Here is a 16894-nt window from a genome sequence, read left to right as displayed (position 1 = left end):
TGGTGTGGTCAGGAGTTAGATACAACCAGGAGACCCTTTTATGTCTAAAGGAGTTAGAGAAACATTTAGGCAAATACGAAAAGAAATGAAAAAATTACCTTAGAAAAAAAATAATCGGTTTTAACCTGCTGAACAATGTATAGCCAGCCATGCTCCGCCATTAAAATGTGGAATTTTTTTTCTCTACTTTCTTCAAAATGTAATACCTGACATGAAATGTTCAGATGGATGAGAATCCTACTGTCCTATCTGAAGAGATACTCTACTATGAAAATAATTTTTGGCCGGGGGCGGTGGCTCATGCCTGTAATCCCAGCACTTTGGGAGGCTGAGGTTGGCGGATCACGAGGTCAGGAGTTCGAGACCAGCCTGGCTAACATAGTGAAACCCCGCCTCTATTAAAAATACAAAAAATTAGCTGGGTGTGGTGGCACACGCCTGTAATCCCAGCTACTCGGGAGGCTGAGGCAGGAGAATCGCTTGAACCCGGGAGGCAGAGCTTGCAGTGAGTGGAGATCGCACCACTGCATGAATCCGTCTCAAAAAAAAGAAAGAAAATAATTTTCTGCAAACTTTTTCCACCCTATCACAGTAATAGCTTCTTAAGCTTAATAAAACATGGCCTTTACCATACCAAATAGTTAACAGAATGTGGAACAAGAAATAAACCGAACATCTTCTTATCTTGATTTCTTCCCATCCTGCTGAGCATTTTCCTCAAGTTCTCTAGTCTCCAGACTTGGAAACACTTTTGTTGCAGTAATCATTTGGTTCACTTTTCAAAAAAATAAAAAATAAAAAGCTGTCCCCTTGTTCCCTTTCTAGAGTCACACTGACATAGGGCAATCAAAGTAAGCCATTATCAGAGGATCCCCCGTTTTGTTCAAATTATAAACATCAATGGGCATCTCTCCTGGGAATTCAAAGAGCACGTAAGGGGGGGTGAGCCAGGCTTGCTGTTAGCAGGATAAACCAGGCTTGCTTGATGCTTTGTTTTAGCAAATACACCATAAGTAGTGATTATAGTTCACTTGGGTTTTGCACTGATCCTCAAAATGCTGACAGTTACTTAAATCACTCACTGGGTGGAATAATCACCTTGGAAGGAACTGAGAGGGTACAACTTATGTTATAAAATGGAACTGAGAACATAAGGCAAAGGATTAACAGGCGTGGTAGATGAGATCTTTGTCAGAATAACAGAGATGATTATAGGCACGAATTAGACATCAACTTTACGGGGTACTTTCAGTGACATGAACACAACAGCTAAATTGTGCAATTACAAAGTTAAGCATAACTCAGAATGCATCTTTCTCCTTTTGAAAACAGTTGATGCCAGGTTAGCCTGTGTGAATCACTCAGTGGCTTGCTACAGAGGTTATATACTATCTTGCTTTGTGAAGCCCTTTTAGAATGGGCAGAATAGAAGTCTAGAATGCTGTGTCATTAGAAACAAGAGATTGTAGCATTAAATATTAGATGCTAATGACATACTAAATGACAGCACTCCTTCCAAACACTACTAAATAAACTACCTAAGCAGCTCTGTATTTCCAAGTCAAAGAAAACCAGGAAAAGAGGCAAGTGGCCCCTTTTTTTTAGAGCTGTTCATTTTGCAACTAGCAAAGAAAAATTAGTTCTTTCTGACTTTTTCTAGAGGGGAGAAGGGAGCAGAGTGGGTTTGGCAGAAAAAATGGATAATTTAAACTGCTGCTTGTAATAGAACTGCCTGATACTATGGGATTATAAACTTAAAGGGGCCTTTAAGGATACATCCGTATGTAGAATCTGGTCAAAAGTAATAGTGTGCCCAAACTATCCTTAATTGCTAGACACATTTTCTATTCTTATAGATTTCTGAGAATAAACTTGTATAATTTTGTCATCAGATAAAAAGCAGTCTTTTAGAGTTGGGCATGGTGATGCATGCTTGTAGTCCCAGCTACTTGGGAGGCTGAGATGGGAGGATCACCTAAGGCCAGAAGTTCAAGACTAGCCTGGGTAATACAGCAAGACTGACTCAAAAATAAGTAGTATTTTCAATAAAAGACATAAGAATAAAAGTATAAATATACAGTAATATTTTAAGAAGATTTCTAGTGAAGATTCTATGATCTCCCTCCAAAGCCCACAGATTCAGTGCCTTCTTCCCACCCTGCATTGGCCCTTGGGATAGGCAGAGAATCAGCATGAGGCCATACAAGCAGTGAGCACTTAAGGGGCTCCTTAGACTCTGAGAGGATAAGGGAATAATTCACCCTGTGAATTTAATCCACACCTTTCTATCTCTAGGCTGGAAACAAGGCTAATCAAGTAATAATACCTTCTCAAATGACGGTGATTAAAAAAAAACTCACTCTGCTGTGCACAGTGCAAATAATGTTTTCTTTCAAATCATTGTCTAATAGCCCGAATATTAAATTCAGAGGTGATTTTGCTTCCTTCTCCTTCCTGTTGTTTTTTTGCTTTTTCTATCCTGTTTCTATCTCTCCATTCATGCATCTAAATCTGCCTTTTGGGCTGGATGTGGTGGGATTACATACTTGTAATCCCAGCACTTTGGGAGGCCAAGGCAGGTGGATCGCTTGAGCCCAGGAGTTTGAGACCAGCCTGGCCGACATGGCGAAACCCCATCTCTACTAAAAACACAAAGCCAGGTGTGGTGGTGCACACTTGTAATCCCAGCTACTCAGGAAGCTGAAGCATGAGAATCGCTTGAACCCAGAAGGCAGATGTTGCTGTGAGCTGAGATTGTGCCACTGCACTCCAGCCTGGGCAACAGAGTGAGACTGTCTCAATAAATAAATAATAAATCTGCCTTTTCCTTTATGCCTTCTTCATGTCATGTTTTCTTTGTCTCTATTTTAATTGTGTTATACATACTCCTGAAGTAATGCTTTAAGTACAATTGTATAGCTATTAAAGTTTATGTGCCCTAAAGTTTTCAAATCATTTTTTTCAAATCATTTTTCTCTAAGTCATTGGTCCTTGACAGAAAAAGAGGTTCCCCCTAATTTCATGTTCTGTTCCTTAATTTCCTTGAAATCTGTAATTGCTATCTCTTAGCCATCTTTTTTTCCAGAATAATTGTTGTCTTCATTGACTCTATTTTCTAGCACCTTAATCACTTCTATGACTCCAATAAAAAAATTAGCTTTACGCCAAGTAAAATGAGAATGTCAGCCGTGCACACAGCCCTGAGCTCTGAGACAGTTTCTGCCCTTGAGAAGTTGCTGTAAGGAGGAAAAAAGGTATTGCTTTCTGTTCTTGAGACATAGTGGCTCAATCCTAGATGAACTGATGTTTCTAAGGCTATGTTAATATCAAGCTGTGTTAACATGGGCCTTTCTTGGCTTCCCACATTCCACACAGGGAAACCAAGATTAGTTCCTTTCCCATTATCACAAAGTACGAGAGGTGCAACACAAGCAGAATTCTAACCAGGATCTTCTGACAACTTGAGATGCGCCCCGACATGGGGACCAGTGTATACTCTCATCTTTCAATGAACGCATTCAGTCTAGTTCCTCAACTGTCCCCACAACAGCTTCCTACTAGATACTTACTCTGGGATGTAGAAAGATTGGAGAAAGCTGACTTTGTTCGACTTGCCAACCATTCCAGGCTTTCATGCATGTTGGCCAAGGCTTTGAGGTCACTGACGTCTCGAAGGATGTCTTGTGGAGGGATTAATTTATCACCCAGGTTTCCAATAAGAACTTCAGACTCCTTGCCAAAAGCTGCCCTGAAAAGCAAATTGGAAACACACTTCATATACACAGCATGGGAAAGGTAGGACCGGGCAACACTGTTTTAGGCACACCTAGCACAAGGACTGACATGATCACTATTTTACAGCGTGCTCTTTTCCCTAGGTTTCACTTTGTGAGACAACTATCACATGCCGGCTTAACATGATTCTGGTAGGGGAAAAAGTTCTTAGAAGAAGAAGTAAGTGACTCCAATGATTGTGCCTTCAACAGGGACGAGCATGGGCCTGGGGTGATGGTTCCTGGGGATGGCGTCTATACTGCTCTCCTGTAGGTGTTTTCCTTGTCTCTTCTCATGCTATAGAAGTTGGCAAACAGCTTAGGGTGTTAAATATGTACATGGTTTAAAGTTTATTGTAGTGAAAATAAAACCACCAAGTTAATCTGACACCTAGAAAATACTGAATAATATTCAAAAGCAAAGACCCAGCCTCTTTAAAAGAGTAGGTTACAACTGAGATGGATGACAGGCTTCATTTATTCATTTACTAAGTTGTTCTAAAAAGGATCCAACACACATAAAGTATAAGTATTAAGGCATTTAGCATTTGGAAAGAGAAACCAATTAAAAAAAAAATCAATGCTGGGATCCTTTTACTGCCTGGAAAAATATAATCGAGTGGGTTGCAAGCAGAGCCCGATGTCTTCAAAACGTTTTGCAGGGTCAGGGAGGGGTTGAAAAATCAAGTTATAGGGGTTACAAAGGATGAAGCTGGAAGGGGCCTGAGATCACAGAGCTCAGCCACTGCGGAGATGAAGAACTGGAGGCTCCGACAGTTAACTGTTCTGCCTACATGACACATGAGTGGCAAAGCTGGGACTCAGGCTGCCTAATTTCCACAGCTCTCTTTCCTTTTAAAAATGAAAAGGGCTAAAATTAGAAAAGATGACTGAGGGCTGGGCACAGTGGCTCATGTCTGTAATCCTAGCACTTTGGGAGGCCAGGGCAGGCGGATTACCAGAGCTCAGGAGTTCGAGACCAGCCTGGGCAACAACAGTGAAACCCCATCTCCACTAAAATGCAAAAAATTAGCCAGCTGTGCCGGCGTGCACCTGTAGTCCCAGCTACTCGGAAGGCTGAGGCAGGAGAATTGCTTGAACCCGGGAGGCAGAGGTTGCAGTGAGCTGAGATCGTGCCACTGCACTTCAGCCTGACCAACAGAGCATGAGATTCTGTCTCCAAAAAAAAAAAAAAAAAATGACTGAGAATGTTAGGGGAAAAAATCAAGAAAGTTACACACAGGTGGGTAAGCAAAGCTGATGCTGGAGGAGGTTGAAATAGGCACCTGGAGAGTTTTCTGTAAGACCCAAGGCTTTTAAAATCTAACACACCTTAAGTGAGAAGAAGCAAGGGCTTAATTTAACTAGAACAAGTCAAATTAAGTTTCGAGCATGCAGTGATTAATAAAAATGGTTGACACCTAGTCAGAAAGATGCTTAATTGACCCACAGGCGTTTAGCGCCCAGCACTACAGCAGATGCCCAATGTTGAAAGAAACAACTGCTGTGAATCAAATGGTTATCTAAAATGTTTATAGTGAGTCACGACTAGCCTCCTTATTTTAGCCGAGGGTTATCTTTTCTAAAGGAAACGCCACAGTTGATGTTGAGGCAATGAAGGGCAGTGAACCCAGTACATGGAATGTGGGTGTGCACCAATCTGATCTAAGGGGTGTGGAAAAGGTCTTGGGGTGGGGCCCTGAATTCTGCATTTCTAACTGATTTCCAGGTGATGCCCAGGCTGCTTGTCTGAAAAGTGTTTTCCTTCAGTGGCAAGGGTGGGACACAGACTTCAAAGCGAGATAAACCCAGGTTTGAATATTGAATCTGCCACTTGCTTATTGTGTGACACTCCTTAACTCCAAGCATTCTTATCCAGGGGTAAAAGAACTGACCTGATATGAAGGAATGTGAGGATTAAATGTGACTTTTAAAGCTTTTCATTGGGAAAATTTCAATAATTATAAAAGTAGAAAGAAGAGTATAACAACTCCCCAGTAACTGTCTTCCAGCTTCAACTATTAGCAACTCATGGAAGTCTTATTCCATTTATCCTTATTTACGCCTCCCCATCACCACTTTAGAAAATTTTAAAGCAAACCATTCAGGTGATGCTTTTATGTGCATAACACAGTGCAAACAGTTTTTACCTGGTAAAAACTACTGTTGTTATTATTATTCTCAGGTCTGTTGAGATGGCTAGTTTATTTAGTGGGATGATGAATGAATTTAAGTAGATGAGAGTGAGCAGGAGGAAATATGTTACATATCAAGGGCGAGTTTTACAAATACCAACCACAGCGTCTTACAGTCCCGACTTTCATCAGAATTTTCAAGATGTTAATTATTGTGACAGAAGCCATTAGCTGCCTACCAAGTATCCATTATCCCATGTGTTCTTGGTAAAAGTACCCTGATGTTGTTGGGGTCAGCAATGTGCCCAACTTAAGGTGAAACAAAACAAAAAACCCCAGTAAATTTTCCTGCCCTTCTTGCAGATGCGGTGGCCAGTGAGATGTAAACTGAAATCAGTAGAGGGGCTTCAAGGAAGCTCTCTTAAGCAATCTTAGTTAGCAGAGACCTCTTTTGCCTTCTCTCTTTCTGGAATGAAGCCATGGCAACTGGGGCTGAAGCAGCTCTTCTCAAACATCAGGTGACCTAGAGTATGGAAGCCAGTGCTGCATAATGGAGCCCAAAGACAGTGGGGCAATGGCGCACTGATGCCCTCATGGGGCACCAGTGCAGTCCCAGACAATAAAAATGCTTTTGAGCTTCATGTCATAGCAGAGAAAAGTGAAACCCTACTTGTTTAAGCCACTGCTATTTCAAGTTTCTGTTAGTAGCTGCTAAATGCAATTTCTAGCTGACTCATTTATCTAATTAGCATATGAGATGTCATCCCAAGGAAGCTTTCTCTGAATTTGGATAGCTCTAAAATCCACTTACTAGGAAAAGCAAAACAATGTCTCCTCCGTGATTCGAGCCCAGAAGACATTTATAGTATTTCCCTTGGCTGTCACTCAGTCAGGTTGTAAATATTTAGTTTTCTTAATCTGCCCTTATATATCAACTCTTCGAGCCCCTTAATCATCTGTGATAGGTGTAACACAAAAAATGCCTCTGAGCTGGGTAGTGAAAAAGCAACGGGGGGGGGGGGGGTGGGGGGCAAATGGCTTTGAAAACCAGGCTTGGAGCTATTTTTATGCATATTAGGTATAGCCCTAGGTGGAATGTGACAATCAAGACAAATGTGTTTATGTAAGAAGTCTAATCTCCTAGAGTGGGGATCTTGGGGCCTGGGCATGTTTGCCGTGTGCTGCCAGGGCTTGATGCCTATCCCATTTCCCTCTGGCTCACTGAGATTTGCTTAACCTCCTCAGACAGAAGAGCAATAGACTGAGAAAAATACAAACTGCCTCATGTTGAATACATAGCAGACATCTCATTTGACAGGAATCCATAATCACCCCCTAACAACCTGAAAAGAGCACAGAAACCATGACACAGAGAATAAGTGATTGACAGCTATAACCATTTCACACAAAAAATCATTCCTTCGAGGATTTGTGTGTGTCAAAGAGCTTGGTGGAAGGTTTTTATGTGTTAGAATAACCTTAAAGGGATGGCTTTAGCTGTCTGACTACAGATTTTTTTCCCACACCCTCTGATTTATTAAATTATGATCTATCTATACTGTGGAAAACCATGAATTCATTAGGAATTATGTATACAAAAAACTTGATAACATGGAAAACTGGTATAGCTTACTTTTCATTATGATGTGCAGTTGTGTAAAATAAACTTATACAACTGTAGGTACTGTATGATATTAAGAAAATAAATAAATACATGAACCAAAAAAAGGTTGGATGTCTATATGCTAAAATGTCAACTGCAGAAACTTATCACGCTTTTCTATACTGTCCATATGTTCTCCAGAAAAACAAGTTCACGCTTTAGTGAAGAGAAAAATGGAACATCTCACCACATATGAGAGAACTTTCAAATGGGCATGTCAGGAATCCCAGCACATAAAACTGGAGGACACGGGTATTAGTTACTTGTGCCAAGGTGGGAGGCAGTGGGCCCACTGGCCTGAAGCTGGTCTGGACTGGTGCCTCCAGGCTTGCGGAAGACACAGTCACTTGTCCCCTGGAGAAGACCTCACAGCCAGAATGACTGCTGCCTGGCAACTGGACAGTATTATTTCCGCTTTACATACCCTTCATCTTCTGCTTATTATGATAACACATTATTTAATGAAGACACTATGTATTTTTGAGTGAAAGCGGCAGCAAATTAACATTGTCTTCAGAAGGTGAAGTAACAGAAACTCAGAGGCAACAGGCACTCAGCAATTGCTCAAAATGATGCGACACAGCAGGAGCGGGAATCAGAACTCAAAACATGAGTGTTTGGGTACCGGATCCCATCTCAAGACTTGCCTTCCAAATCTGTTGGCCAACAGGCTCACATAGAAGCCTATGAAACTAAAGAAGAATGTTAAACCTGTGAAGTTTAATTTTTACCACACAATTATTTATAATCTTTAAAGAGCTCTGACAAGAATTCATTTAAGATAATTTTGCCAGGAGTGTTAAACCCATTTAACTTAATTTTACCACACAATTACAATCTTTAAAAAGGTCTATCTGACAAGAATTCATTTAAGGAAATTTTGCCAAAGATGCTCAAAATTGTCTCCATTTAGTCTTTAAAGAATTCTGTTATCTACTGAAAGGAAAGCGAAAAAGAAAAAAAAAATCTGCGCTTTCAGCAGACCTGATGCAATTATGAACAAAACATCACAAATGGTTTCAGGGATTGGTCTGCAGACCTGTGCTGTATCTGATCACATTTACACACACACACACACACACACTCACACACACACTCACACACACACTCAGGCCCATCTCTCTCTCTCCTAGCCATGTTCCCCAAATCTTTCATTGCCACTTCCTATCGCTGAGCCCAGACCTGAGATAACTGCCCCAAGATCCTAGGAAATGCTGCCTGCAAAGTCAGTTCCCCTGTGACAAAGAACAGAGCAGGGGAAAGGCCAGGACAGACTCAAATGGCCAAGCCTATTGACAACAGTGGTAATTTGTTACAAGGCCGCAACATAAAACTAATACATACGGTAATGATATGGGTACATAAGAGAATGTCTTCGTTCTTGGCAAATGCAGGCTAAAGAGTGCAAGAATAAAGGTCATTATGTCTGTAGCCTACTTTTGAACGGCTTGGCAAGGAAGTGTGTGTATATATTTGGAGAGAGCATAGAGTGAGTATAGCAAGATGTCAGTGGTCAGGAAATCTCAGTCAGTATATGGTACATATGCATTCACTGCACTGTTAACTTTTCTGTGGGTTTACTGTTTTTCAAATTTCTAAAATAACAACAAAGAGTTAAGCTCAGGGAACAAATAAGAAGTGAGAAAAAGCATTTTTTGTTGGGCTTTTCAAAATCAGTATCTCTCCTACTCCTGTTCAAAATAGTTCCTAAGATGGTGAACTCCTGGGAATCACTTCCTACATAGATCCCTTGACAGTGCTCTTTAAGTTTCTTCCCAGCGTGCCGAGTTTCTGGAAATGAAGGTTTTATACAAAATATAACATGTACGATGAGAAGTGAATGCACCAATTACAAACTTAAGCAATATTACGAAAGCAATCAGAATCCCTGCAAACTGTCTCTGCCGTTTTAATTTCAGATCTGGAGAGAGAAAATTTAGAATGACAGTCAGTTACGTTTTGACATGTTCAATCCAGGAACGCATAAATGCATGGTTTCTTCTGTCAGTCTATCTTTCTGTCCTTGTGTAAGTATTTTTGAGTGGTTTATGTGTTGTGTTCTTAAGGGTGAGCACAGAAAAACTATTATGCATAATTTAGCCTCTTCTAGAAGAAGCAAGGTTAGAGTTATCAAAGCTATGGCAGAGGCAAAGGTCTAGAGAGTACATTGCAGACACCATTCTGCTAAGGCAGCTTTGCCACCATGCAGGCTCCCAGTCTAAAAGAAAGATACAAACACATCATCCTTATGGAGGCTAGATTGGTAGCAAAACACCAGGATTCCAACAGCTTCTCCAATTAGAGGCCAAGATCTTAATCACAGGTCCAGGTGTGTGATAAGTCCAAATGCATTAGTATGAGAGATTTATTATGTTTTAAAAAAACCTGTTCCTATTTGACTCAGATCTATATAATGTGTATGAGAAGAAATTCTTTAAAATTTCTCTATAATTATACTTTTAGTTTAAGTTACAGTTTTTCTTTCCTAGCAGCATAATTGTTGTTCTTTTGCCTATATTATTAAAAATATATTCTGTATATTAAATAGATAACTTTTTTATTTCTGAGTAATTTTCAATTGCCAATATAAAACTACAGCTCAGAATTTGGGCAAACTTGTACTCCATATTCTGAGATTCCTCCTATACTATCCTTTCTCTTATTTGAATCCATTACTTATATATCAAGTAGCACATGAATACAGACATACATTCATTCAACAAGTATTTATTGAGCCACTCCTGTGTGACTCATTTGATGCCTGTCATTAAACACTTAAATTCTAGAACAATAAAACTGGCTAGGCACTCTGGTCATTAACCTTACATCTTTGATATCAGTGTTGAATCCTGAGTTTATCTAAGAACTGGATCCTTCAAAAGTAATTACAGGCAGCTTTTGGTTGTATGATACTGTTTTTCTGGAAACCTCATTGGAAAATAGTAATTATCAAAAAATTGACACAATTTTCTTTTAAAACAGCTTTACAATTGAGGTTCTGTTTCTGAGACATCAAATAAATGACGAATGTTTGAAAAAAAAAAAAAGCCATAAATGTAAACTAGAACCCAAAGTAGTAACTAAAAATAGTACGATTATATTCAAAGTTCCACAAAATGGGTAGAAATACATTAGGTGACTACACAAGGGGTTCCAACTTACTCTGAAGCATAAATATCTGACTTAAAAACATAGCTTTACGGGATGTTAAATATGACCTAATAAGCTAGTTAAAACAAATAAATACACATAAACACATACACACACACACACAAACATCACTTAAAAAAAAACAGCCAGTAAGTTGGAGACTCACAGGTTGTCGTTTACAGAGGAAGAGCTGGAGGTGCAGAGGAGGAAGGGACACACGGGGAGTTAGCGGCACAGGGGGTCAGGAACCCCAGGCTCAGTCTCAGCGTTTCTCCACGTTTTGTATCCCCGTTTTTGGTACCAAGCAGAAGAGTACACTGATGTATCAGTGGGTAAAGACAGTGAAAAAATTCCGTGAAAACTGATACTAGAAACTAAGCAAAAAGCTAACTGTAAAGCAGCATGTAGTACTTTGATGCTGACAGCACTAGCTCAGAGTTATGATATGTAGACTTGGAACACAATTGCATGGAAATGCTCTACGAGCTTGGAAAAAGAATGCATCTTTCTTTAGCTAAGACACTCAAATAAGCTTGGCCACTAGCTTTGCTTCATAGAAATTGTCAAGCAACACTAGGTATAAACAATTAGGTTCATGTTTTTTCTTTAGGTGCTAGGACTTCTGTAGGTATGCAGTTTTTCTGCCAGGAGTCACTGTATAATATGCATTATACAGTGCATAATTATAACAATAACTTTCCACAAAGAATTCCTGAACTTCAAAATAGATTACCAGGTGATAGGAGCAAAATAACCAATAATCACTTATTATAAGTTGAACACATAATACTCTGGTTTTTCCACTACTGAGAATGAGTATGGGTTTAAAAGCCATACTTTACACAGCATTGAACTCCTTCCCCTGAGGATACCAGCTTATTGACTGTCTTGGTTATCTGTCAAATTGCCACATGATTTCCTCTTGAAGAACTGATATCTGTTCAGAGCAGAGATATTAAACAATTGACCTCAGGCAAAAGAAACGAAGTATCAGGTAAGGTTTCTTTTCTCTTGGAACAGAGAAGAGAAGGGATGAGGAATGAGTAGGGAAGGGGGTTTTAGGAGGAAGGAAGAGAGAGATGTGAACCTTGGCAGGGGCAAAATGAGATACACACTGATACAAAGAAGGGAGCAGTAGACATGTGCCTACTTGAAGGTGAAGGGTAGAAGGAGGGTTAGAATCAAAACACTACCCATAGGGTACTATATTTCTTAACTGGGTGATAAAATATTCTGTACACTAAATCCCCATGACACGCAATTTACCCATGTAACAAACCTGCATACATATCCCTGAATCTAAAATAAAAGTTGGAAAGAAAAAAAAAAAACAGATACTATACAGAAGAGTAAATGCTTTGTGTAAAATTGGCAAAAAAGTGAAAATGGCTTAAGATGATCCATTTTTTTCTCTGGGATAGAAGTGTTAGAACAACAATGTATTTGGGAGCAGCAGGGAACTATCAGAGCAGTCACAGGGTTTGAGGATATGTAGAGAATTATTTTTAAAGCAAATAACAATTCTAAACCAAAGGAATAATTACCCATGGTTAAATAACCTACATGAATCAGTAGTGACCCCACTGTCCTACCACTCCCCAGTCTCAGTCTTGTGCCCCAGAAACAACCACATATAACTGTTTAAAAAGGTACTACTGTAACCAGGTGTGGTGGCTCACACCTACAATCCCAGCATGTTGGCAGGCAAGGCGGATGGATCACGAGGTCAGGAGTTCAAGATCAGCCTGGTCAATATGGTGAAACCCCATCACTACTAAAAATACAAAACTTAGCCGGGCATGGTGGTGAGTGCCTGTAGTCCCAGTGACTTGGGAGACTGAGGCAGAAGAATCGCTTGAACCCAGGAGGCGAAGGTTGCAGGGAGCCAAGATCGCGCCAATGCACTCCAGCCTAAGCGACAGATGGAGACGCTTTCTCAAAAAAAAAAAAAAAAAAAAAAAGGTACTGCTCTTTCTAAAATTCTTTCAGTGACTTTCGCCATCTCTCTGAAGAATCTGTTGAAACGGCTACTTGTTGATGTTAATTTTAGACATTGTGTTCTGACCTCTTGCTTGATGGATGGGTGAGGACCACCTTCCCTGAGCTCCAATTCCATCCCCTTTGTCTTTCTAATGTAGTTATAGTATGCTTTTTAGTTCTCTGGCCTCTTCTGTGTAGGTTTATCCATATTTTTCCCTCCAGCAGTAGTACTCACCACACTACTAAGAGTCTGCTTACTTGTTTGACTCACCCACAGACTGTGAGCGAGGGGAGCAGGGTGGATTGTGGAGCAGGAGGAGGGTTTCTGGGAGGAGATGCTGGAGGAGTTGATACCAGAGCTGAATCTTGATGGCAAAGGTGAGTATGAAAGAGGATGGTGGACTAGGAAGTGGAAACAATTCAACAAGGAGAGAACGACAGATGTAAGGAGGTAAATGGTCCTTCACCCCCGGGCAGGGAATTTCAGCTTGCAGCAGAGAACAGGCATCAGCAGAGACAGAGCGGGGCAAAGCCTACAGCAGGCACGGGCTTTTGGTAGTGCTTCTAGACCGTCTCACCACTTGCCCTTGTCTTCGGAACACTTCTGCCTGCAACCTACCCAAGGCTTGATCACAGGCATCCTGCGCCCACCACCACAACAGCACAGGTGACCACTGCCAGCCTGTCTTTCTCAAGGGCTAAGTGGGACTACCTTGGGAGAATTGCATTTTTTTTCTTTTATTAAGCCTCAAATGAAAGAGGAATGGAATTAAATGTCCACTTGAATGGAAAAAAATTAAATAATTATATCTGAAATTAAATAAAAAATGAAATGTAGAAAATAAATTAGTAACACTTTAATGATACTAACAGATAATTATAATTCTCAAATAATTGTCCAAATACACTAGCATTAATGTGATGTGTAGAGGAGATTTTACATTTTGTTTTTTTCCATTTACTGCCAATCTTATGCTAACAAGAATGGTATCATTTTCATATAATAACAGAATGCCTAATTCAATCATCTTGAACATTAATTGATATGTTTGCAGCTGAGTCTCCAGTTAATGACCTGTCTTTTTTGTTTAGTTTTGAGATTTAAGTCAGCTTCTCATCCAGACTTGCCTGGCAGCATCCTATATCCATCTACGACCTTCACCTCATTTAACTGCGGCAAAGAAAATATTTTAGTAAAGCATTTTCTACTCTTGCACTTATTTAATATATTCATGTTTTCTGATTTGTCTTTCCTTTTATAATTATATTTTAAAAGTTATATTAAGCATCCAGATATAATGAAATAAATGTCTCCAATTTATGAACATAAATATGAACATTTTGTTCAAGACAGCTAAAGTCTTTTTTTTTCCTGCTGCACTCCTTTCATTTACTCCTTCAAACTTATCTAAAGATTCTTTGGTAGTTATAGTTAGCTGGAACCTTTTAACAGCTGTGGCTTATATTACGTTGAGAACCTTTCAAATTTCCAACAGGAACTTTTCTGAGAATCATTTGTGTTCTACTTTATTCATATAATTTCCTCATCTAAACACATTCCTAGCCCTGCTAGAGTTCTGCTTCTCTTAGAATTGTGTAATCTGAATTGGATGAAAAAATTGAAGAGGTATAAAGAACTACTAAGGACAAACACAAAACAAACTAGTTAATGATGTTGTTGAGGACCGAATGTAGGCCAGTGACTTTCCAAAGGGAATTTCTTACTATGCATGTAACTTTTAGAGAGTTCACTGAAGCCTGAGGCCTCCTCATTTTTTTTGTTTTTACATTTTATTCCTTTCATTTGAGGACTAGCTGATCCTTCTCATTCATTCAACATTTACTGAGGACCTATGGTATGAGGACCTATACTAAAAGGATTCCACAGAAGAAAAGTAAAAGTGCAAACCTGCTTTCTGCTTTTATTCCTTTTTCACTGAACACTTAACATATGACTCACGTCAAATAATAACTTAAGATCAACCATCTTGCTTGCTGGAAACGAATATTTTGCTGTTAATCATGTTGACTTCCTAATTTCATAAAACCCCAAAAGGTAGTCATAATAAACATACCACTCATCTGATTCTCCAGACAAAATAGAAAAGTTGTTTTCTGAATAACTCAATAACTACAAATAGCTACAAAATGTCCTTTAGTCTCTCTTCCCTATTCAGGACTGCATCACCCTCCATCCAAAACCTATATAATTTATTTTATATCATTTTTATATTTCATTCCCCCATCTTCTTTTCAACAATGATTATTATTTTTTCTTTGCATTGATTAGTCAGACATATAACTCAGAGGAAAATAAGACAAGCAGTTTTAAAGCACCTAGATTCAATGTATTGTTTTTCCTCCAAATACAGCTGGATGTTCTGTTTAACAACCTGTTATTGGAAGGGAGAGAACCTATAACAATATAATACATTGTAACACATTCGGTAACAATATAATACATTAGGTATAATATAATGAATACCATAGAAAACAAAATCTAGAGTCAAAATGCTTATATGATAAATGTCTCTGACATTAGCATAAAATGAATCAAATATCAGTCAAGATTGTGATGATCAATGAAAATGAAGGAATAATTCAAATGTCAAAATCCGCAAATTCCTGATCCATTTTTAGGCTGGTCAGTCATAGTGTGGTGGCTCTGGAAGTCAGATTACCTAGAGTCAAATTCTAGCTCTGTCACTTAGTGGCTGTGTTTTTGGGGAAGTCATTTACTTCTTCTGCACCTCAATTTCCTCATATGTTGAGTAGGAAGAATAATTCCTGAAACTTTGTACTGCTGCTGTACAGTGCCAGGCACTGACAACTCTTATTGCTGTGACTGTTGGAATAGACTGAACAATCTTAATTCTTTTTTTTTTTTTTTTTTGAGACGGAGTCTCGCTCTGTCACATAGGCTGGAGTGCAGTGGCCCAATCTCAGCTCACTGCAACTTCCGTCTCCTGAGTTCAAGCAATTCTCTTGCCTCAGCCTCCTGAGTAGCTGGGACTACAGGCATGTGCCACTACTCCAGGCTAATTTTGTTTCTATTTTAGTAGAGACGGGGTTTCACCATGTTGGTCAGGCTGGTCTCGAACTCCTGACCTCGTGATCCACCCACCTCAGCCTCCCAAAGTGCTGGGATTACATGCACAATCTTAATTATTTATTGTGCATCTTTTAAGACTAATCTGTAGGTTTTATATCTTGCTTGACATTTAGCACCTGAAAATTCTGCTCCAGGTCCTGCCAATCACACCTATCCACTTAAGGATTTTCAAACCCGGCTCTAGAGAACTGATTCTTCTTCTTTCATTCAGGGTATGAATGAAATGGGGGTAACAATTTTGGGGGGACGGGGCGGCTGCTGTTTTTCTAATACACATGGCCTCCCTAGCTCCTTCCCTGTCCCCTTTGCTTCCCCCAACACCTTATCCCTTCTGTTAATTACATCTCCAGAAAGCAGGAATGCCTTTTACCAGCAGATACTCATTGATCTCAAAAGGATAAATATATACATATATATGGCAGGTGCAAAGACAATGGGCTAGAAAGCCTGCTTTCAGCTTCTTTGGGAATAAAAGGATATTTGCTATTTTCCTTTTTTCTATGAAAGCCCTTGCTTGACCTATTTTTCCTCCCTCCATTCAAAGTTAAGCCTGGAAAGAATACATTTTATTTTTTAGTTAAAAAACAAGAATAGAAAAGAGCCTCATTTAGTAATGAAGGGAACATAACCTTTATTCAATGCAAAGGGCACTGGATTCTATATTCATCTATGTGCCAAGCAACCCTCTGAGCTTTAAAAACTAATTACAGGGGGAAATTGTGACTTTTCAGTCTTTTTGGCTCATGCCATATTCTATGGCACTCTAAAGTGCTAAATCAAGGCACTCTGTCAAGTCCACCGCATTGGAATACCAATGAAGAGTGTCCTCTTCTACTTACCTTTGCTTTAAACTTCTAATTGGGATAGAGAATGTAACAGGTTAAAAGGAAAGAGTCAATCATATAACAAATAGACCTAAAAGTTACTTTTCTTTTGTTAAGGCAAATATAGTTTTGTTTTTCAAGCCATGTCTATAAGCAAAAACGTGGATAAATCCTTTAGGCATAATATTGAACAAAATAAATCAGATGCTATGATTAAATTTATATAAAATTAAAAGACAAGTAAATCTAAACTATGG

General features: G+C 39.3%; 1 protein-coding gene across 4 annotated transcripts in view; it reads right to left on the bottom strand.

Moving 5' to 3' along the window:
• Positions 1 to 16894, bottom strand: part of EXOC4 (exocyst complex component 4) — an 825737-nt gene that overhangs the window by 135647 nt on the left and 673196 nt on the right. For all 4 annotated transcript variants that reach the window (XM_045387459.2, XM_005550804.4, XM_074036005.1 and 1 more), the window contains one exon: positions 3570 to 3748. In XM_045387459.2, the coding sequence (XP_045243394.2) occupies positions 3570 to 3748 (179 nt within the window). The remainder of the gene's footprint in view (positions 1 to 3569; positions 3749 to 16894) is intronic.

The sequence above is a fragment of the Macaca fascicularis genome, chromosome 3 (genome assembly GCF_037993035.2).
Source record: "Macaca fascicularis isolate 582-1 chromosome 3, T2T-MFA8v1.1".
Classification (NCBI taxonomy): domain Eukaryota; kingdom Metazoa; phylum Chordata; class Mammalia; order Primates; family Cercopithecidae; genus Macaca; species Macaca fascicularis.
The sequence above is the reverse complement of the archived record's forward strand: the minus strand, read 5'-3'. Positions and strand labels throughout refer to the sequence as shown.